The 23,368-nt window shown below is 43.2% G+C and overlaps 3 protein-coding genes across 4 annotated transcripts in view; all 3 read left to right on the top strand.

Annotated features, from left to right (window-relative positions):
- Positions 1 to 4,738, top strand: part of DDAH1 (dimethylarginine dimethylaminohydrolase 1) — a 56,656-nt gene extending 51,918 nt beyond the window's left edge. For both annotated transcript variants that reach the window (XM_030494456.2, XM_030494455.2), the window contains exon 6: positions 183 to 4,738. In XM_030494456.2, coding sequence (XP_030350316.1) covers positions 183 to 299 — 117 coding nt within the window. In that variant the 3' untranslated portion in view covers positions 300 to 4,738. The remainder of the gene's footprint in view (positions 1 to 182) is intronic.
- Positions 4,739 to 7,780: 3,042 nt separating this feature from the next.
- BCL10 (BCL10 immune signaling adaptor) lies at positions 7,781 to 14,647 on the top strand. The gene is made up of 3 exons (XM_030493562.1): positions 7,781 to 7,920; positions 10,896 to 11,184; positions 12,265 to 14,647. The coding sequence occupies exons 1-3, from the start codon at positions 7,837 to 7,839 to the stop codon at positions 12,636 to 12,638; spliced, it is 747 nt and encodes a 248-aa protein (XP_030349422.1). The 5' UTR covers positions 7,781 to 7,836; the 3' UTR covers positions 12,639 to 14,647.
- Positions 14,648 to 15,723: 1,076 nt separating this feature from the next.
- Positions 15,724 to 18,559, top strand: C8H1orf52 (chromosome 8 C1orf52 homolog). Its single transcript, XM_030493557.1, has 3 exons — positions 15,724 to 16,074; positions 16,173 to 16,380; positions 17,991 to 18,559. The coding sequence occupies exons 1-3, from the start codon at positions 15,814 to 15,816 to the stop codon at positions 18,074 to 18,076; spliced, it is 555 nt and encodes a 184-aa protein (XP_030349417.1). The 5' UTR covers positions 15,724 to 15,813; the 3' UTR covers positions 18,077 to 18,559.
- The last annotated feature ends 4,809 nt before the right edge of the window (positions 18,560 to 23,368 follow it).

Here is a 23,368-nt window from a genome sequence, read left to right as displayed (position 1 = left end):
TTGATGTGTGTGAATCCCATAGCCAGAAGGCCACGTACATTGTAAACTTTAGTGTTGATTACAGATAACGAGATGGCTTAGCCCCTGCTGATAAATCCTGTTCATTCTGTAAATCCTTAGAGAAAAGGGAAAGCAGAGGTGTGAAGTGTAACAATTTCTCATCCATTTTCTTTCCTGAACAGGTATTTGAAAAACTGAAGGACCACATGCTGATCCCAATAGCCAACACGGAACTGGAGAAAGTAGATGGGTCACTCACCTGTTGCTCTGTGCTTATTAACAAAACTCCAGAATTATGAGTTTACAGAGTCCCTCCCTTGTAACTGGCAATAATGTTACACACAAGGTAGACGAATCTGTATCCACACTTTTATTGTTTTTATTGACAATCTACTGTACCACTGTGCTACTAACCCTTGTTTACAAATTTTTTGCTTTGTGTATTTTTATGATGTCCTTGCAGATGGTATTTAAGGTGGCTGTACGGTTTGTTGGGGGCACATAACTCTGAAGTATGTTAGTCCCATGGGCTAGCAGAAGACAATTATAGTGGCTATCCCCCAGCTGTAGTGATTTAACATATCTGTGGAAATTTTATCAAAACCAACTAATTCTAACATTTCAAGCACCTCTGTTGTCTTTACACTGTTCCCTTCTCCTGTCTTTTTTTCCTCTTGCTTTCTTGCTCTGCATCTTCTTTTCTTTTCTTAGTCCTCTTTACTTTCAGTGATGCAAGGTATCAGAGGGGCACTGAAGAAGGCTCAGTGGGCTTGTGAACTTGGTATCTTGTGTGGTAGAGCAGCTTTCTGTACACTAGCTGGAAGTGGGCAGTGGCCTGTGCTCACTGTCTCAGCCATATCATGTTGATGCTGCTGGGCAGAGTTGTGGCTGGAATCTCTTTCAGACACCAGGTAGCAACTTTGGAAAAAGCTCCCTCCAACGGGAACGTTCAAGTGCAATGTCTGCCTGGGAAACTTGAATGACAGAGTAGTGCAGCCACACAAGATACATCCTGCAAGTTCAGATCCCGGTTGCTGCTAATGCTGTGACTTTCAATTTGGTGAGAATGGAAGAGGAGTTTTTAAAAGGGCCAGATCCCAAGGAGAACCCAGACCACAAAAATGAAAGACTGAGATGCTATTGGAAAAATTAAACCTGAAAAAGTAATCTAAAATGTAGAGGGGTTTAATTATCTTTGTTAACTTTTTTATTCATATCTATCTCTCTGTTTTCTCCTCTTGAAGGCCACTTAATAGCAAAATTCAAAAGAAAAGGGTGATAAAAGGAGTTGAAGGACAGCGATTCCTGGATTATGCTCATGAATAAGGGAAGCTATTTTTTCCTGAAAGATTGGCATTTGTACTTTATCTGTCCTTGGGGCAGTTTTTCTTGGAACAATAACCATCTTATTTTTTTTAATTGCATGAATATTTACTGTGGTATTCAGTTCAAACAAATACATTTTTCGTACCAAATTCCACAACATGTTTTACCCACTGAGTCATACTTTATTTTCACCACAGTAAAGTGAAGCATACACCATTGTACTCACATGCTTCTTGTTAAATCATTTGTAAACTAAGGATGGAGAAATTCCCAAACAGAGGCAGTAGTGGGAATTCTCCAGAGACTGACAAATAGTCTGAACATGTTATCAACTTCCTAGATATCTCCTCCACCTTTCCTGAACCACTTGTGGTGTGTTGCTAAGGTACAGTAGGAAGCGAGCAGGGGGAGCTCAGGCAACATGGTCTGCAGGAAAGCAAACAGTATTAACCGAGAGCACACTTGGATATCCTTTGGAAACCTGCATGCTTTTTTGTGTAGTCATAAGGGAGGAAACAGAAGTACTCATATCCGTAGGTACTTCTCAGTGTATCTCTCAATTAATCTTGGTGGCTAATGAGGAGAAAACCTCCTGGCAATATATCTCATGTTTTGTGGGTATGCTGTATGTTGTGATGACACCAGATATCACAAGGGAGAGAGCAATGATAAGCAAATATAATGTATGTGAAAAGACAGCGTGGCCCAAAGGAAGTCTTTAGCCAGCCAAAGGGCAAGTGCTGTTTTTATGACTGCGTGCTTTTCCAAAGGGTTCTCCTAATGTTTCTCCTTTTCTTCTCCATTCCCATGCACCATCATTTATGCCTGACCCAGGTGATCAGGCTCCAACAGTGTAAACGCTGCAGTGGGGAACCTCTTATTTACCTTCCCTTGGTGCATTTTAGAATTACTTGATGTTAAAGATTTGTGCCAAAAAGTGACCCTGCAGTATTTAACTGTGCTCTTCTAGGGACAAGCTGTACTCTGTTAAAAACCTATGCAGCCGTGGGAGCTGTCAGACAAAGCTGGAACAGAATCCTTCCTGACCTTTCCATGCACCTCCTGGGGCCTCATCCCCTTCTATGTCCTTCAGTCCTCTTCCCTCCTCTCACTAGGGAGCCAGAGCATCCAGCTACACTGGGACAGTGTTAAGCTGTGGGATTTCTATTCCATTTACCTCTCAAAATTTGTTGTGCTTTTGTTTTGGTTTTTTGGGTTTTTTTTCTTCCATCCTTTCACCTCTCTCTTTCTCAGACTCTCATTTCTAGTTTATACCATGATGAGCACTTTTTTAACCCCAAGTGATTTTGCCTTCTGCTGTCTCAGTTATCCTACTTGAGTCTTCCTTTTCTGTCCTCCTCCTCCTTCACTGTTCAGTCCAGTGTATCTCAACCCCCAGTGAACTACCTTAAACTCAATCCCTCCTTGAGGAGGGAGAAGCTGAAGGGGACCACTTTGGCTCCAAGTGACTTCTTTTGAGCTGGACGAATGACTGTCAACAGGAGGTATAGATCCAGAGAGTGGCAAGGGTGACTCCTCTTCTTGAGGATTACTCCAGAAAAGGGAAACATTTGTGGTGGACATTGTTGATATCTTCTGTTCCCGAAAGCAATAGAATAGGTGACAATTAATTCCCCTGGCTCCCCATGGGAGGGAGAGGGGGAGTCAGGATCTCAGAGCTGAGAAACATCTGTATTGACAGAGGAGTTGGTCTTTCACCTATTGCCATTTAGATTTCCTTGCCTTCAAGGCTGCATTTTGGTATACAGAATGAGCCAGGGAGTGGCTGAGGGATTCCTGAATTCCTTCAGGTGACGATTTCAAGTTGTATTCAAACTGTCTAACTTCAGGCACAGAATTTAGGTGCTCTAAATCACACCTCCTTTCTCTCTGTTGGTCTCAGTAGATATAATAGCCTCCTAACATAGACACTCTGAATAACATCCTAGCCTGATGCCTAAAGTTACCTAAGCTGCTTAGTGGGATTGCCCTCACCTCTCTGCTTTGTTACTCTTTTCTGGCATTATAAAGTAAAAACATTAAGAGCACTGCAGTTTGTGTGTTTGCAGTATGGTACTAAAAACTAAAACTAAAACCATGCCAAGTGCTTCTTGTTCTTGCTGTTTACTATTTTTAATGTTGCCCAAACGAAGAATTCAGTTGTGAGGACATTTCTGCTGCGATACATATGCATCTAATGGGCATCCTGTACAACTTGTCACCAGAACATTTCTCAGATGCCTGATATAAATCATCATCCTTGATTAATATAAATAATAAAATAAAATCCCAAACCAAAAAAGGAGATGAGACACTGAACACTAATAGCTGCCCACATAAAGCACTCAATGATAACTGTCAGGCCAGTGCAGAAGTTCCTGTGGTGGTTAATAACTCAGAAATGGGGCTTGAATTACTCATCAAAGGTATTTGGGTTTGGTTTTGGTTGGGTTTTCTTTTTTTTCCTTTGGTCAATCAGTTCAGTTCAAATGAAAGAGCTACAATGTGCATTATAGATCTTTTATGGGTGTTATCTTTGCTAAGAGTTTAGGGAGAGCTGTGATATGTGGGTTTCTTCACCAGAATGTGAATACAGTGTCTCTCTCTGCAACAAAAATGTGAATGCATACTGTACCTTTTAAGGTAGACTTGAATTCTTCCATTTCAGTATGTTTGTCTTTTCCATGCTAATACAACTCCTATTTGGTATTCAATAGATGCCACTGTATGAAGCTATGCTCTGCTTTTTTTTGTGATTTCCATGTGATAGGTACCAAGCTCATAGGCAACACTATGTCCAGTTTTAAAACCAAAAAGTCAGTGCACAGAATGCTGTTTGTTCACAGCAAACTGGGCATGAACTGGCTTTTGATTTCATTCAGCTTCTTATACATTATATCGATGAGGTCAGAGCCAAATTGCTTCAATAAAAAACATTAATGTTCACATGGAACCGTGTGAGGAAAATAATTTACTATTTAAGATTCTCTATTTTTGCTTTTATCAATAAGGAAGCTGAAAAGATAAGACTTCTTAAAGAATGGTATTTGTTAAGTGATTGTGAATAAAGTATTGTTGGACCTCACGTGTATTTTCAGAGAAGTTTTAACTGGACGTGTGATGTAACTTGAATAGAGTTGCATGTGAATCGTGTTAGTCACTGTTCTACGTTGTATTGTTCTGCAGTGCACAAATATGACTACTGAACACAGAAGTGTTACATTTCATTAAACTTAAAACCTTGTTGCAGTATATATTCCCCCACTTTTTGTGCCAAAACCATCAATACATCCCATAATCTGTTCTAATAGAGGTTTGCACTTTGATTTTTTATTTTTTTCTTTGTGACTCTTGCAGTTTCAGTATTATATATCCCCATCATGAAGGAATAAAGTGTCAGTTGTACTGTGCACTGTGTAGTTTTTGCCTCTTATTTTGAAATTGAAAGCATATGCATTTAATTTAATACTGTTTCATGCCATCTCTTTTTATGCGGAAGCTTGTTACATGCCTAGAAATAAAGCCAATTATAGACACTAGTGCTAAAATCTTTAAGCCCGTTAGAAGAAACCTCGACTGATTAAAAACAAATAATGATTTTAGACTCTACATTGAAGAATAATGTATAGAGAGGGGATATTGCCTGTGAATTCTAGATACAATGGTTGTGAGTCAACTTTATTATTGCCCAAGATAACTAAACAGATGTTATTGTTGTGTGGTATTTTGTCTGTAGTTCCTCTATTTACCGTAAGTTACAAAAGGTGAAACTACAAAGGTTTAGTGGCACGGCCGTTATGGTTAAATTATTCACGTAGCTCTTGTGTCTTTTGTCCCTCAAGATGTCAACAAAGGTGACTACACTTCAGACATAGCTTTGTGCTAACGTGACACATGGTCGCGTGTTTTATATCTAAGTACTGCTTGTTGTGTGCTACAAACACTGCACGTGGGGCTAATCTCTGATTGTTCACTTGTGCTCTACTACCATTAGGTAATGATACTAGGATTAAGGATCTCGGGAGTCAATGCAGTTATTCCAAGCTCCATGGACGCTCGTGGAAGTGCTGATGAGCCTCCAGTGCCATCTTGTGGCAATCCAGGATTGTTCAAGGCCTCGATATTGTTGCTTCAACTTTTTAAGAAACCCAAATTAAATTCATCATTTTCAGACTCTACAGCTTTGCTAGCAGTAGGACTTTAAACAACCACAATCTAATAGTCTTCTTGCTGGAGAAGCAGGGACGAGGAAAGGTTTTGTTAGGGGTGATCTAGATTTAACTACGCTGGTTAAAAGTATGATTTTTATACTAACGTATTTAAATTAGTGCTGCGCCTAATGTGGATACATTTATCTTGGTGCAACTAATATAGTAAATTACTGCATTTACATGCATCTTTGTGTACCCACATCTACAGGAGAGAGCTGGTACCAATTTACTTGAATTTCTTTCCAAATGGCAAAAATTAAAAATATTAAATATTAAATATTAAAAATAACAAAAGCTACACAAGCCACTCCCACTTGCCACATTAAGAAGTTCCTCATAGGATATCAAAACCTTCAAAAACAAAAGCATAATTGTTACTTTAAAAGCAGTGTAGAGTATTACTTCAGCAAAGAGAGATTTCTCCCCTTGGATGTACAAATTCACTCTCCACCGTAAGTACCTCCTGCTGAAAAAGCATCAGTCAGTCTCCTGCATCATTCTGATGCTCTCATCAACCTCATCCCAAAAATCCATGAGCTGTAGATCGATTGCTATAGGTTTGTAGTTGAAAACTTGCCATTGGTATCTGTAGATACCCATCCAGTTTGGGCAAGGCCCTTGATCCTGATTTGGATCTGTAAGTGAACCAAACTCTCCCTTCTCCCTGCCTGGCAGCTTGCTTTCTCCTCCCTAAGGAATTGTGGGTGCAGAGCCCTGCTGCCCACACAGGGGCTGGGGGTTCTGAGGCAGGACCCAGGCTCTTGGGTAAGGACCAGGAAGCAGAATGGGATGGAAACATATGAAGCTCCGAAGTGGAGGCCTCCACTCTGAAGCAAGGATGGGCTGCCTGGAGATGGGGTGATCAATAAGGGCAGAGGGGGAAGAAATCGTGGAGCCAGTCATGGCTCTGAAAAGCCAGCCAAGCTCTTCTTCACAAACTGTGATGACAGCGTTATAACATTTTCTAGGACCAATACCATGCAAGATTTGAAGAGCTCTGAGTTGTAAGCAGTTTCCAAAGCTTACTTGGAAATTTACTCTAGAAATTTAGCCTAGATGGACATTTACATATGTACACACTCATAAAACGAATGCAGTGTCCAAAAACTTCCCTGCTCCCTTGAAAGAAATTATCTGTAACTTGCTCTTCACTGAGCTTCACTTCTTAATACTGGACTGATGTTAACCTCCTGAAACCACTTTCATGCTGAGAGCAGTCTTCTTCCAGCTGTCTGGACCGTTAAATCCTGTTAGGGTTTACTGGCATTAAGTCTGCTAAAATATATTCTATTCCTGTATTCTCTAACCACATGCTCTTTTCCTGATGGCTAAAGTTAATTCATTTCAGTTTGTCTCATACGTGGCTCAGGAATCCAGTAGCCTAACTCTTTGGACGTTGCGTGGCTTTGAACTGCACCTCTCAGTGAGCACAGTTATTAATTACACTAAATCCAGCATGCACAATTGCTGTTTTTATCAGCAGTATTGAACGGAGCCAGCAACATCTATGATGTATAATTCACCTTGAAGAGGAGGACCTGTAAAGCGTTTAGTTAAATGAGCAAAGATGGGAGTCAGGGGCTGGAAAGATGCCTGGTTCTGTCTCAGATGTGCCACAATCAGCTCACTGGAAGCATTAGGGAATCTGAAACCTTTGCATGTATTTGGGTTAGGAGGTTAGGGAGGATCAGCACAGGCACTTCGGCTTGCAAACACCAGCCTACCCTGCAGCCCTCCGAGCAGGAGACAAACACTCATTTACTTTGTATTAGATGTTTAATCCAGAGATACAGACACAGCTTTGAGCAATCCAAATGCACTACAGCAAATAGAGGCAGCAATTCCCAAGGCGGCGGGAATAACGCCACGGAAGGACTTGGGATGCGAGCACAGGCATGCTACTACATCGCCAGCAACCAGGGCTGGTGCGGGCGACTCAGAGGGACCTCTCGGTGAGCGGCAGGGGCAGGGAGCGGAGCCCTTTGGCTGTGACTCCTGACACCCGGCTCTGCCCAGCCCTGTCAGCGGGGAACAGCGCCTCTGCTACCCAATGTTCACACATTCAGTCAGCGCTGTGGAACAGGCATCGCTGCCGCCGCCGAAGGCCCGGCACGGAGGGAAGAAGCCCTTGACCGGGACAGCCCCGCCGCTCCCGCTCGCCGCAGCCGGTTACGGGACCGCCACAACCCGGTAGAGCCTCCCCCGACGGCCCATTGGTGGTCGGGAGGGCGCGGGGCGGGGCTCCGGGCGGAAGCGCGGCCGTGACCGGTTTCCCGCAGTGGCGGCGGAGGGTTCCGCTATGGAGGGGCCGGGGCCGGGTTCGGGTTCGGGCGCTGCGGGGCGGCTGCTGACGGAGGACGAGATGGCCGAGGTGAAGAAGGATGTAAGTGGTGGCCGCGGTGCCCGGCGCCGGCGTGCGGAGCGGCGGGGCTGGGCCTGGGCCTGGGCGGGGGCAGCGGAAGCCGTGTCGGAGCGGGCGCCCGAGCGGGGGAGGCCGGCGCGGAGGCGGCAGAGCGGCAGCCGGGCAGGGCCGGGATTCCCCGCCGCTCCCCGGAGGCCGGGACAGCCGGGGCTTGGTCCTCACGGCGGCCCCGCCAGCCGCGGCGGGCACGGGGGCACAGTGGAGGTTGCCGGTAAGAGATGTGGTGCCCCGTGGGCAGCGGCTGCAAACGCACATGCTTCTCTTGGTGTTAGTAAGAGTCTCTCTCATAGAGCGTGAGTATTTGGATTCAGTATTGATAATTTTGTGAGGCTTTTTGTTCTCAATCACACACACCCCACATTTATTCACTGATGTCTGGAATCTGGGAGAAAACTTCATCCTGATTCAGTCCGGAATTAGTTATCTCTTTGCTATCCTAAGAAGCAAGCAATGTGCTAACCAACCTCAACAAGAGATTGTTTAATAATGAAATAAAAAGGCAGTTTATCGATTATTACTATCCGTTTGTAAACTTACAGTGTCTTTGACATATTTGGGGTTTTATGTGCTTTTTAAAGTACAATAAAGAATGTTTGGAGTTCGGGTATGGTTTCTTGCTAGCTTTATGCATGCATAATTGTCTTTAAATGCTTTGTCATGGTTTTGTGAGGCATGTTTTTCAAGTTACTGCTTGCTTCTGTGGAGCCACAGGGTAATACTGCAATAGGTAGCATCTGGTAGTTACACCAAAAAACATTTATATAAAAGAACAAGATAAATCAGACATATATATAAACATGATATGTATGAGTATGTGAATGTGATATGTATGTCACTGTGTCAGTGACCGAATTCATGGCTGCATCTCATAGAAGAGCATGCATGTCACTTCATCCTTAATCTAATAGAGTCTCCCATAGTAATTGCAGGACTTGGTGGAAGCCTCATTTGTAGAAATAAATAACGTTAATTTTATCGTCAAAATACAGTCCAATGAATCTGACTTCAGAGCTGCTTCTCTTGTATTTTAGATGTTGCAGCTTCATGAGATAAAGTGCTGGGTCAGTGCAAACTCACTTTGCTGTTTCAGAGCCATTCATGTACCTGTGGTAGAATCAGTTCAAACACAAGTGCTGTGTTACCAGAAGTACTGTGTGCATTCTGTGACAGCATGCCTCAGGAAGGGGACTTACAAGGATAACTTGGTCTGGGTAAGCTTGTGTAGAGGAGGAACTGTAAAGGCTGGAGTCTTACCTTCAAGTGCTGTGAAGGAGGCAGTGAGCCATACAAAATCATCGATACAGAGCAAAGTACATTTAAAGCTTCCATTCCATTTACTCTTTCTGTCCCTCATAACATGTGAGGACAGTGCAGAGGGGAATTCAGAACATATTCACTTAATACAGTGAAAGACTCATTACAGGAAGATGTTAGTGAGAACACAATCTTTCTATTCAATAACAACTCTATTCTTCTAATGTTGAAGCGTTGACTGGCTTACGTTTCAGAGTTTGTTGATTGATCCTTCTGGTGATAGGATAAGATTTCCATGGGAACTGAAGAAATCTGTATTGTCTTCTAAATTCATAACCATCATCATGGGCTTGTTGGAATTGGACTCTTCCAGAGCTGCCTGAATTGATATGTTTACTGTTGCACAATTCTGCTCTTATTGTAGTTGTTATGCCACCAGTAGTGCCAATGTGACTGCACATTCAGCTGGATTGGGTAATTAATCTGACTGTGGGAGGGGGGAAAAAAGCACTGATTCAGTTTCTTGACTGGATCCTCTCATCCACCAGGACAAGGGAAAGTACACAGGCAGCTGCTGTGCAGGGGGGAGTGCTTCTTGCACTTAAATGGGCCACCGTGGAGCTGCAGCTTTCATTTTTGGGTTTACATTGTATTCAATCTAGTGGTGATAGTCTACTGCCAAAAGTTTTCCTTTATCTTCCACGCATGGTCATCCGATGTTTTCTTTAACAACTGTGGAACCACAGGCTGTTAGCTTGGTATTTGTTGGATCCTAACGAGCAACTAGAAGAACACATTTATGCTCTGCTATATTTTGTGGAGCAGTCCAGAAAAGTGGCTTTTTAAGAGTTATTGGTGCTTTCCCTAGCACCAGTGTGCCAGGCAGGAATTTGCAGTTTGAAATAATCTGTCTTAAAGTGAGTCTTTATATCTAGCTTTTCCTCTGCTTCTATTTACTGAGCTAGTAAATGGCTACAAGGCAAACAGTCATTTAAAAACTGTTAATTTTTAAATGCTGCTGTTGTGGAATCTAATCTCAAAAAGTAGGAGGATATCTGAATACTTCATTCAGGAAAGAAGTTTTGTTTCTTTCCGTCTTTTCACATGACTTTATGTAAAGGTGCTTTTCCTTCTGGGTCTCAAGTTTTTGTGGGTTTATTTTGGGGTTTTTTTTTTTCTTTTAAATCAAATGACACTGGGGCAATATTTTTTCACATTGGTAATAATCAGCTCGTGAGTATCTCACTTTTGTAATTCTACACACTGAAAAATGTTGGTGGGAGAAACTGCCAATTTTTGTGGTATTATGTGAAACGAGGGCTTGTTTTTCAAGCATGGAGATGTCATTTGTGACTCATCTTTATAGAACAGTCGATACTGAAACCAGAGAGTTGTGAACATGCATTAATTCTGTTTCTCTGTTGCTATCAAGCAGGTTTGTTAATGTACAGCTCGAAATAAGATGAACAGAATTTACATTTTGGTGACGTTCATGTATGCACCCTCTGAACAAGGTGGAGGAAGACTATTTTTGTTTTGATAACTAAAAATAAGTTGGTCGGTGTAGGAGGGGACACTTTCAAAATTGTTTCATGAACCTGTATCAAAATCATACAGGTTTCAAATACAGGCTTCTAAATAAATGGAGAGACTGGCTAATACTGGTTTGTTTTGTTTTTCAGGCATTAGAAAGGATGCGTCCTTACCTGTGTGATAAAATCATAGCTGAGAGACACTTTGATTACCTCCGTTCAAGGAAAATACTCACTAGAGAGGACACGGAAGAAATTTCTTCTCGATCTTCCAGTAGGAAGAAAACTGGGAAGTTATTGGACTACTTAGCAGAGAACCCAAAGGGACTAGATGTTTTGATTGAATCTATCAGACGGGAAAGAACACAAAACTTCCTGTTACAAAAGATAACTGATGTAGTGTTGAAAGTCAAAAATGAAAAACTTGAAGCTCTCAAAGGTAAGAAGTTCATAATAATATTTTCTAAGACATAAGTTTTATTTTGAGGGTCTGCAAAATTAATCTGCAGCAGTTATTTAAATCATGTTTCTTAGATGGGGTTGGTTGGTTGGTTGGGGGTTTTTTCTGCTCTAGTGTCTGGGACAACATTCTTGGAAATATCACTGCTTTGTTTGGGTTGAAGATCCTAGTGCATATGTTCTGACTTTGTCTTTTTACTATCCGAACACAGCATAAATAACGAATTGCAAAAAAAAAAAAACCTATCGTGTTGTTATGATATCTTCCTTCACATTTCAGTTTTGCTTTCTATGAGGAACTCAAAATAGGTGGTTCTTGGATTTCTCTTGAAGCTATTTACTGCAGGGGCAGGATGCTCTGGTTTTGTTAAGCTCGGTGCCTCATCAGAAGAGAAGCCAGCAAATGCAACCTGAGGGGAATTCCCCTGTGTGCCTTCAGTGCCAGAACTTAGAGTTAGATGCTGTAAAGGTATGCAGGTGTTGCTTGAAACAGACAGGGAGATTTTTTTGACACACAAAGCTTGAAGTGACTATATGTACTCATATTTTAAGGCAAATATAGTATAAGCCCTCTAAACCAAAACCCTTACTTCCCCTTCCGCACCCATCAGAAGAGAAAGAAGAAGGAAGAAGTACATTCTAACCCTAGACATGAAAGGCCTGAAGTTTTCTCTAGCTTCAGGTAAAACAGCCTTTAAGTGCAGTCCACTTTGGAGCAGAACCATGTAGCTGAAGCTTCCAGAAGTCTGAAGAACACGGTGAGAAAAATCTATCAAAAGATGGATTAGAGGTCTAAAGTGACTTCCTAAAGTGAAGCTTAAATTATGATACGCTTTTGTCATAGCTGATAGACGAAATCATTCACATCAGCCTGGATAACCTGCATGTATTTTTAATTTGTCAATAATATTGGGATGTCACAGGTGAGATGAAGAGGTTGGTATGTTAAAAATACAGACAGTAAGTCTTTGACAGGTATACTTACTGGTATTAAATCAGAGCACAGTTTTAAGAGTGCACCACATTGTAATTAACTCCAGTCTCTTGTTTTTTGTCGTAGGTCTGAGCTGCAGCACCTGTATGACTTCACTGTATGGAGGAACAAATAATCTTTCTAGATCATATTCTGATGAATCTAATTTTTTTGATAAAACAAAAGACAAAGAATCTACCCAGATACATCACCCGGAAGAAGATTACAGCACTGCCGCATTTGTGTCTGCCGTCTCTCTTCATTCAATGAATTTACCAATTGCAGAGATGGGAAATGCAGAGAGTGCTGTTTTCTCAGCCACCCTTCCAGGGCCTGGAGACCCCGGGGCTCCCCCGCTCCCGCCAGAGCTCCAGGCAGAGCAGCAAGAACCGTGTAGTAGTTCAAGTGAAAATTGCTTTCTGCCTTTAAGGTCACGTTCTCTTCAGCCACAGTCAATGTAGTGACTTTTGTCTGTTCATTCAGATGGTACCGAAACTTGGTGTGATGGCTCGTAAAGGTTAAAGCAATGTTTTCAAACTGTTAACTAGGAAAATCAGAGGCAACAATCCATTTACTGCTTTGAGGAGTAATTTCTTTTTTTTTTTTTCTTAATAATTTGATGACTGGAGCTGCTTGATTTAATGTTCTCTGGGAGCTTTTTTCCAAAAGATCATGGTATTATACCAGCAAAAGGTTATTTTTTAAACCAGTGTATTTAAGATTTCACAGTTAGCTGCAGATACAGAACATATGTGGTTTTTTCTTCCTACAGAAACTAACAAGTCTGCTTTTCTTAATGTTTTTGTGACAGGTGAATTGGGAAAGATGGTTAGGAAAGATATTGAGTATTGAAAAATAAATTCCTGAACTAAAAGCTTAAGCTTACTTACCAAACAGCTTGAACTCATTTACCAAATTAGAATTTACCTTACAGAGAAACATTTGCCCTCTACATAGGTGTGTGCAGCTCCATTTGCAAAACAAAACCCAAACTGAAAATCAAAGTCTGTAGTTACACTTATTTGCAAGAAGTCTTGTAATTGTCTCAACTTTGTCCTACTAGTAAACCAAAAGGCACTCAGTATCGTAGTGATTTGAGTTGGCAAATATACTTCCACAAGTCTTGGCATATTATTCTTGTGTATTTGTTAGAGATTTCTGATTTGACGTGCACTTTAAATTCTCATTAGTACTGGAAAAGGAATGTAAACTGCTGTAACAGCATCATGTGGGCTATAAGACAGTGTTATTTTATAATGCTCTTAAGGAGCAAAGCTTGTATGTTTTGTCCTAGTAGGTAAGTAGAAGAGTCCTGTAGCAAGAACACATCCATACTGAAGGACTCTTGGAAATGTTGCACTTCAGATACCTACTCTTAAAAGCAGATAGACAGGTTTACATTTCAAATTGTTTAGAGTCAAATGCATTTTAAACTATTTCAACATGGGAAGGTTCTCATTTCTTAACACAGTGTAACATTCTTTATTCCTCTCACACTCTATTCTTGTCATCTTCTTGTTCCAAAGTTGGCCTGTAATCACTTTAAAATTACTTGGCAAAGACAAACTCATATGTGGAAATGCGTACAGTTGTGTTCTGCAGTGCTACACTTTAAAGTCATGGGATGTTTTCAGCATATCAAAGGATAGGTTTCTGTTTAAGGCTTTAAATTATTTTGGCTCTCAGGCAGGGCTTATAGCCGTGTAATTCTATTCAAATTCAAACCCAGGTAGTATTCCTAAGCTGTGTTCTCCCTTTGTGGAGACAGGCCATCAGCAGGACCTCAATACAGCGTCTTTTTTCTTCATAATGTTTACTCTGGTTTTGGAAGTAGGTTAAAATAAACTGCAGTGTCCAACTACCCTCCATACTTAGTATATGAATAGCTTACATTCGATAAAGATGTGGGCTTCTGCTCAGTGTTTATAAAAATCCTCATTTTTCTTATATACCTCTAAGGTCATGAGGCTGCCTGGATGGTGAAAGTGCTCTTTAGCAAAAGTGATTTGTTCAGAAGGTACTCTGGAAGCTAAGTGCCTAAATATGTAAGCAAAATTTTGCTCTCTTAACATGAAATTAAGGGAAGGCTTAAATCACCCTCTTCCATTAACTTGAACTGTAGTCACATGTGCTTGGGATGTCTAGAATTTGATTTGTCTAAATACCCACTGTAACCACTTGAAGAGCTGTGCTCAGGTTTGGGTCCCTCCATGGGTTCTTGTCAGCGGAGGACAGTGAGCAAGCTTGGCCTTAACTGAAACAGAGCATCAGCTCGGGGTGAAGACTGCCCTGCAGATAGAAATCCAACCACCAGCGCACCGTGCAGGGATCGCTCCTGCACGCAGCCTGCTTACCTGAGGCTTTGAATGAATGTATTATCTTACCAAATGGTTGTAACGTGCTTTTTCTTTTTTAAAAATGGAAATATTTTTATCACAACTTTTGGAATAAATTCTTTTGTATAACAGCCTGTTTTCCTGTCTGCCCTCCTCATCATGAACATGCACAGGTTGTAAGAGCAGTTCATGCCAGTATCTGGATGCACGGGTTTGGGTTGGTGTGTGCAGGCGGCTTTTGTTCTCATTGTCTTGTTACAGAGGTTTGTCTTTGGTGTGCAAAGGCTGACTTAATGTGAAACACCTCTGCCCACAGGGCTGCATTCAGGAGCAGTGTATAGGGAAAACATGCGTGTGAAATTAGGGCCTTTGCTGCCTAACTGCACTTTCTGTGGTTCATGATGAGTATTGCTAACCTGATTCTTGCTTTTCTTTTTTTCAAATGACTCAATTGTTCAACTTGTTGAAGCTGTAAGAAGTGCTGCTTCCAGCCATGCATACACTGACTTCATTCTTAAAGTCAGACTTTTTTTGTTTTTTTGATAGTGGGGGAGAAAGAAAACCTTTGAGTGCTGAGGAGCATTGATTTAGAAAAGGACCTGCAAATGTTGCAGGGACCATGGAGGCTTCCTTGTGGGATTGCTTTCATCGAACTTTGTGTAGAGGGTTTCTTTAATGATCATAGCATAGCCTATGGGAGATCAGCTCGTTTAGCATCTTTACAGTAAAGGATTTAATCCTATATAACCAAAGCCCATTCCTTAGACCTTATCCTGCTTCCGTGGGACTGTAAACAACCTGAACACTCCTCATAGATATATTTTAGCTGATGTGGTAACTTACATGGGCCTTGTTTACAAGGGAAGTCCGGTTCAGGCTTCTTCAACCAGGTTTGGGAAGCCTTGTTTTGGTAAGCACAGCCTGCGCGTCTGGTTCAGCACTGGGAGGTGACGGTTGTGGCTTTACCTGCCCTGGCTTGGCCACGGCTCGAACATTAAGGAAATTGTGTTTTTTCTCTCTACGTGGGCCTGCAGGTGTAAAAAAAGGAGAAAGGGGGGTTGTCTCGGTTTCATGCCTGAGTTCGTGTCTGCATCCATGGAGCGGAGAAACCCGCGGGCGCGCAGAGCTCCGCTTTTCCCTCCTTCTCCTCCTGCCGCTGCCGGATCCCGTTCTCCATGTGCAAACCGGGGCCCTCCCACACGGACACACGCGTGGGGCTGGCCCCGACGGGCGGCGGCAGGCGGAACCCTCGTCGCGGGGCCCGTTTCCGTGCGGGCGGTGTGGCGGCGGCAGCCCCGCCATGGCGGCGGAGGGAGGGGACCCGCTGGGCTATTTCGCGGCCTACGGCAGCTCCAGCTCGGACTCGGAGGCCGAGGAGCCGCAGCCCGACGAGCGGCAAGCGGGGTCCGGCGCGGCGGCGGGGAGCAGCCCGGGGCGGCGGGCGAGGCTGCCGCCGCCCGACGAGCTGTTCCGTAAGGTGTCGCAGCCGCCCGCCTTCCTCTACAACCCGCTCAACAAGCAGATCGACTGGGAGAGCCGCGTCCTGCGGGCGCCCGAGGAGGTGCAGGCACTGGGCGGGGGGCGGCCTCCGGGGCTGGGCAGGGCGCTGCCGGCACCGCGGGCTGGTGTAACGGGATGGGTCTGTGCTCTCCCCTGCAGCCCCCCAAGGAGTTCAAGGTGTGGAAGACCAACGCAGTGCCCCCGCCCGAGAGCTACAGCCCGCCCGAGAGGAAGCCCCCGCCGCCCCCCGGCGTGGACATGGCCATAAAGTGGTCCAATATCTATGAGGACAACGGCGAGGACGCGCCGCGGCAGGCGGGCAGGGCCAGGTTCCTGCCGCCGGAGGAGCAGGAGCACCTCGAGTCGGGTGAGGGCCCGGCCCCGGGACGCGGAACGCGTGTTTACCGGGAGGCGGGTGGGTTCTGTGCGCGGAGCCCTCCCCGCGCGGAGCTGGGAGCTCTGCTTGGGCCACATGGGCTAGTGTGAGGTGTCCCTGCCCGCGGCAGGGGGTTGGAACTGGCTGAGCTTTAAGGTCCCTTCCAACCCGAGCCAGTCTGGGGTTGTATGAAGCGCTGCCGGCCGCTCCAGTGGCTGCGGGGATGGTGAGTGCAGAGTGTGTGCTGGTGTGCCCAGAACCAGCACAGCCCCTCCAGCAACCTCCCTGCGCCCCGTCCAGGGTCGTTAGTAGAAGCGGGTCTTTGTCTCTATTTTGACTCCCTGTCTCAACACCAGTGGGACAGCAGGGACTTCTCAACTATAGAGCCTTTCCCTGTATTGGAGGAAGTGTTTTCTGGGCATGGTAACTAGAGGAGAATGGAACTGTTCCATCAGAAGGGACCTACAATGATCATCTTGTTCAAATGGTGGATGTGAGCTGGATGGTGGACACAGGCTTAGAGTCAGTGGAAATCCAGTGCTGTGCAGGGCTTTACCTCAGTGTTAGTCTGTGAGAGCATCCTGCAGGGTGAATGTTTTGGGAAGGAACTTGTCAGCATCAGGCTTACGGTTGGACTCAGTGGTCTTAAGGTCGTTTCTGACCTAAATAATTCTGTGATTCAAGAGTCTTTAGAGCTGTAGTTATATGAAATAGGCTCGGTTATGGTACTGCTAAAACAAAATGATGTTAGGGCTTCCTTAAGTGCTGCTGCCTTGGCCCTGGGTGTAGATGTAGGTCTGATTGTTTTTATAATGTTTGCAAAACTTGGGGGCCAAGAGTGGAGTTAAATAAAATGTCCATGTGACAGATTACTGAGGAAGATATTTACTGTCCTTATCACTTGTCATCCTGGTACTAGCTGTAATGGCAACCTCAGAAGTAAAGAGATACTTGACAGGAGGGAGGCTATGTTATGTTATATGTTATGTGATGTGATGTTTTCTGATGTTATGTTATCTGCAGAAAGATACTAGCCAGTAACAATCAAGAGAACAAAACCAGAAGCAGAAATTCTGGGCTTTCAGAACACATGATAATGTTTTGTATTCACTGACAACCAGCAAAGTTGTCAGCAAAGGAAGGTTTTTTTGCTGTCTTGCTCTTTTGTTGTTGGGGGTGTCCTTCCCCAGGGCAGTTTTTCTGTCTCTGTCTTGCTCCATTTCTGGATGCTTTTTAGGGTTTTCTCCTACACATTTCTCATAGCTTTCATCCAGAGACTAAGAAGATAAACTGTTAATTGACCTGGACATTACTTCTAAAATGTGTTTTTCTAACCTTTTGTCTTACCTATTCAAATAATAAGGGTTGTTTTTTAGAACAGGTACTGCACAGTAGCATAACAAAGCCTCTTGTTAGTTATCCTCAATGGCCTGTGGTAGGAATAACAAGTAATCATTCTATTCTGTCCACATTCCATAAACGAGGATGTTGTCAGATAATACTACTGTGTCTTTTTCCCAGGCATCTCAGATGTGGCTAAGCCAGTTGCTCTGAGACGAGGATGATTTGCTGACTTGATTAACTCTGTCTTTTATTTAAAGATGGTGAAAAAGATGATGAACCAGCTTCTGCCAAGAAACGTAAACTAGACTCTGGGGAGCAGACAAAGAAGAAGAAGAAGTTATGAGCAGGGTGTGTTGGATTTCACCATAGTGAGAACTTCAATGAACTCAGATTCCTCTGCTGGAGTGGGAAACAAATCCATGTTTACTGAATTTCTCTCTCCTCTTGGGTAGGGAATTTTATTTCTGTAGTATGCTTGCCTTTTGGAAAGCACAAAGTGAAATGGACAGTGTCGTGATAGAAACTTGTCTACTGAACAACAATGTAAACTTTTTTATTTAAAAGAGAGATTTAGAAGAGGGATCCATTGTGATGGATACTTGTCCTCATGCAGGTTGCAGGGCTTCGTGGAATTTTGTTTATCAAGAAACCTGGTAATGTGAGCTTTTTCTGGACTGACTTTTCCATTGTGTCAAAACCTTTTATAAAGGAGTATTATACTAAAGAGTCTTTAAGTATTGTCCTGTGATATGTTTGCATACTGTTGTTTTGAAATGTGTGTAAAGACTGCAAATAGATCACTGGAATAAAACTACATTTGAAGACATCTGTGGTGTGTAAATACTGCATTGCATGCTTGGTGAATAGGAGAGATGAATTCTGCACTGTATGTATTTCAGTGATGTATTTCTTATGACTCAACAGATGCCTCAGGGTTTTGTTTGTAGTGAATAGTCAACTGCAAACTGAAAAGAAAAATTGACTTGATAATGGAGTTTAATATTTGATAATGGGATCTGCATCCATGAAACATGAGGCTGACTTGTTCAGGAAGAATTGAAGCAGTTAATGTATTCTTCCTAAAATTGAAAATAGAATCTATTTACTTATGTGGGGAAAAAAATAAGGGCAAAGCCGTGATAGAATCTCTTTACTGCCACATTGTATTTATTTCAATACAAACAAGTGGTAATCTCAAGGTGCTAGCCCGGATGTGTTGGTTTTGGTATGCTGCTGCGTGGATCTTGGGGTCTCTGTATGAAAAAGTACCAGCACAACTGTGTGTGCGGGTGGTTCTCTAGGCTTATTTTCAGGTAAAGCTTCTGCATCTTAAGAAATCTGCAGTGAGACTGAGCATACTAATAGAAGTTTACGTAGTTAAACTGTTAATGTAAATACAAATCAGCAGGGACTAGGCTAGCAGGGAGCGGAGCAGAGCAGAGCTGGCCTCTGAGGTACAAGGAGAAGCCTTAATGATGACCCTGCTGAATTCCAGTTGGGATAAAGACCACTTTGCAGCAGTCAAATACAACTGCTTGCTGATATGGAGCTTTTACTGGGTGGACAGCCAGTGCAGCATATCAATTCAGGATCTGTGGACATCTGCATTTTGTTCAGTGAGTATAAACACCTGTACTGCACTTCATCTAGAATGCTCATGTAAGTTCTCCCTCATTCTAGTAACAGTGTGTGAAACTTCTGCTAAAAATTACCTAATGTGGCAGGTTCTCTTTCAGGAATAGCTGTCTCCATGCAGGCGATGCAGCCTTACTCATCTACTTCAGGATGGGGATTGTTGCAGGCTACTCAGGTAACTGGTCTCTAGGTCCTGGTCATCTGAGATCAAATTGTTTCTGTGAGCTTTGCTTACAAAGAAATGAGGGATGTTTTTCTTGAGGCGCTGAACATGAAGTCTCTAAATGGAAAGTCTCATTAATCTGTTGGATTTTTATTTCCCCCAGTGTCCATGGTCCTAATGTAGCTAGGTTGAAGGTGCTAATCTTCAGAGAATGTGGTAGGAAAAAAGAACGCTTGTGCTCCTGTTTTTTGAACAGGAATTGTACTGCAGCTGGCATAGAGAGCTGAAAGTAGGGAATAGCAGGAAGCTCCTGCTCAGATATGAAAAAGGCATGTTTGCTCAGTTTCCCAAAGGTTCAGTTTGCATCCAGGCAGCAAGTTGCAGATCTTAGTATGCCTAAGACAACACTTTTTGAGCAATCTACCTCTGCTATCCTATATCTACACAATTCATTCCAGGGTTATGTGTGATGAGTGAAATCTAATGAAATTTGAAGGATTTGATATGAAGTACTTGGTTCAGTGGACTGCCTAAAAAGTCTTACAATAGTTCTCTTTGCTACTGAAGTGCTCCTTGGAGAGCGTTATAACTGAAGGTTAATGGCACCAGCTCTGGAAATGGGATGCATTCACACAACTACTGTGACCAAGGAGGTTTTTGTCCTTCTATTGTTTACTCTGCTATTCTCCAGGGCAGCTCAGGAAGTTGCCATGCCAACCACTCCCTTTATTTTCAGGTTGTATGATACACGTAGTATCCAGTTGTCTTGAAGTTAACACCATCTGATGCTCGATTTCCAAGGAGAAAACCAGTGTGGCTAATCTGGGAGAAGAATGATTGATAGTATTATTTACAGGTTGAGGAAATCTTCATTGTAAGCAGTGACTGTGGCCACTTCCCTGTTCAGGAGAAATAGCAAAACCAACTGTGCTTCTTTCTTTTTCAATAGGACATCTGAAACAAGGCTGTGAGAGCCTCTCTGAAGCCAGGTTACCTAGGTGGCCTGGTTCTGCTGTTGGAAGGTTGGGGTTCGGTAGGGATGCTCTACCATTTCGTAGAGATACTGCATCAGGAGCTGTGAAATGCGTGAGTGAACACTTACTAAACTTAAACGGATGGCTCAGATGTTTAAAAAAAATCTCTTAACTAAAGAACAGTTTATCCTGGGTTGTCTTTCAAGAGGAGATAGTGACGGCGAACATACACCCCCGCCGACAAGTGGGGAAGACTGCTTCTGAAAATTAGCCTTCTATTAACTCATCATCACACTGTTTTTATGATGAATCAAATCTGATGATCATCATTATGTGTAACAGGGAAAAAAAGGCAGTAAAAACACATACAGGTTTGATTTGAGAAAATTATCTTTAAAAAAGATTAAAAAAATGGTGGCTGGAAGGCAATTAATTTGCAGTGAACCCACTGTGTTGCCTCCAGATGCTGGCACATCAGCAGCCGTATTATTTGGATTTCCAAGAAAGACAAGATGGTCAGGAAAAGAAATATTCCCATCAGAATAGAAGTATAGCTGTGGAGGATAATGGCTTTCATGGCAGGCAGCGGTTCCTCCCAGAAATGCTAATGGAGTTTGTTTTAAGGCTTCCCTCCTGTGCGACAGCTTGATGTATACTAACACTATTGAAGAACCGGTTCATTTACAGATGGCTGCCAATCTGGAAGTGAAGCCAGGGATATGCAGTGTGTTCCACACAGGGTGATTTTGTTGTGAACCTGGAGTCGGTGGGGGAGGAGGATTTTTTTATCAGCAGAGAGAAGCAGAAGCTGTGTGGTGCTGGCTGACTTTCTCTGGTGACAGGAAACCCACTTGCCAGTTTGCTAATGTTGCAAAACCATGGCAGAACGTGGGTGAAAAGATGTAGCGCTTTCAGTCACCAGTAGGATGATACAATTTGGGTTTTCTTTTCAGTCTGGAAAGGGTCTTGTGCCTGTTTCGGTCTTAGCTTGCTTCTATTTCCAAACCCCTTTGCCTGCTGATCACGGATGCTTTGGCTGTGGGTGTGGGGTTGATGTGAGAACAAGGCAGGACTGGTTTAAAACTGTGGAAGCTGATTACAGCTGAAGTGTGAGTTTTTAAAGGATAAATGGCTGCACCAGTCAAAAGGGAATCCTGGCAATGGCTACAGCTGTGCAGCGTTTCCGTTTTGAAAGCAAATGTATAAGAACACCCACAGTTACTCATTAGCCTGGGAAAAATCTGAAAGCTTGGTTTCCAAATAGCTGGAAAAATCCCAGCACCATCAGGCCTGGGCAAAACATGGTTGTGCTGGTGCCCTATGGAGATGAGCTTGTTGACAGGCTGGTGGCTGTAGCAGCAGCAGAGTGGGAATGGCTGCCCAGGCATGCTTAGGAGGGGACACTGACTCCTCTAGTTCACAGAAGGGCAAATGTTACAGAGGAAAAAGCTTTTCAAAAAGACTAGCATGGGATGTGTTTAGAAAGCCCTTGGGCAAATGGAGCACCTTGCTAAGAAATCTGATTCCATTCTTGCCAAAGGCGCTTTCTGGATGCATTGGCTAAGGTGAAGAGCAACGGGAGGCAGTGATTATCTGGGCAGTCTGCAGTTGTCTCAAATGTGCAGACTGAAACAAAAGCAGGATTTCTGCAGAGTAAGATGCTGGCAAAATACAGAAAATTGCTGAAAGAGATACAGTGTTTTCATTGCACAGGAGGCTTCCCGTGGGACATAGGAATCTCAGGGAATGGTTCTGTTCCTCAGACAAATGTGTTGGTGGTAGTTTTCTGCTTTCTAAAAGCTTGTAAGTCATATAATTAGCAACTAGGAAATAATGGGAATAACAGAGACACAGACATTCCAGTGGGCTAGTTCTTCATGCATAAAGTATCATCACAGACCAAAGGGAGCAACATCGTTTTTAGAGGAGTCCACAGATTTCGTGTCCCTGATACAAATGCACAAAGATCAGTTGGACCTGGAAGGCAGAGTCACACCAGAGATTGGAATGGGTTTGTGCTGCTGGTTCCTTTGAACTATTTTCTTCAGGGCACTTCTGAAAAAGCAGGAATTTTCAGGGAAGCCAGGACCTGTGGAGCTGGATTGACAGAAGAATGCAATGAATTCAATGAATGGAGATAGGCATTTTTGGTCCTTATCAAATAATTTTATCAGTGCTCTTCATTTAGAAGATGAAGTGCTCTTCATCTTTAGAATGCTTTCGTGTTGGTAGCTTCAAAAGAGAAATCACATCTTGGCTTTGCTGTAGGGGTGAGCAGCAACACAAGGACTCTGTGTTTTTTTGCTGTCTTCTGACAAGGCGAACTTATTCTTTGGAGCAAGCATTGATTTCCCATCCCTTAGCTTAACTTTTTCCACTATTTGTTTCTTGCTGTAGATGGACTGATATAAAAACAAATACAGAATTAACACAGGGTGACCCCAGAAAAGTGTAATGGGAAATTAAACCTAAACCACAGGTCTTACGAGGAGATGATTAACATACTCTCCTCAAACCAGCCCAAACAATCAAAAACACCTCCCCCCAAGTAGCAGGTTCCCAATAAAAGTAATTGGAGAGCCTTTCTGTTGGGAAGCAGCTGGGTCCAGCAGAGGGCTATGAAGATGATGAGGGGACTGGAGCATCTCTTTTTCGAGGAAAGGCTGAGAGAACTTGGCCTGTTTAACCTGGAGGAGACGACTGAGAGGGGATCTTATCAATGCATACAAATATCTTAAGGGCAAGTTTCAAGAGAATGGGGCCAGGCTCTTCATTTGAGCCCAGCAACAAGATAAGTGGCAACAGGCACAAACTGAAACACGGGGAGTTCCATCTGAATATGAGGAAACATTCTTTACTTTGA

Source organism: Strigops habroptila, chromosome 8, assembly GCF_004027225.2.
Source record: "Strigops habroptila isolate Jane chromosome 8, bStrHab1.2.pri, whole genome shotgun sequence".
In the NCBI taxonomy this organism is placed as follows: domain Eukaryota; kingdom Metazoa; phylum Chordata; class Aves; order Psittaciformes; family Psittacidae; genus Strigops; species Strigops habroptila.
This window is presented reverse-complemented; position numbering and strand designations above follow the sequence as displayed.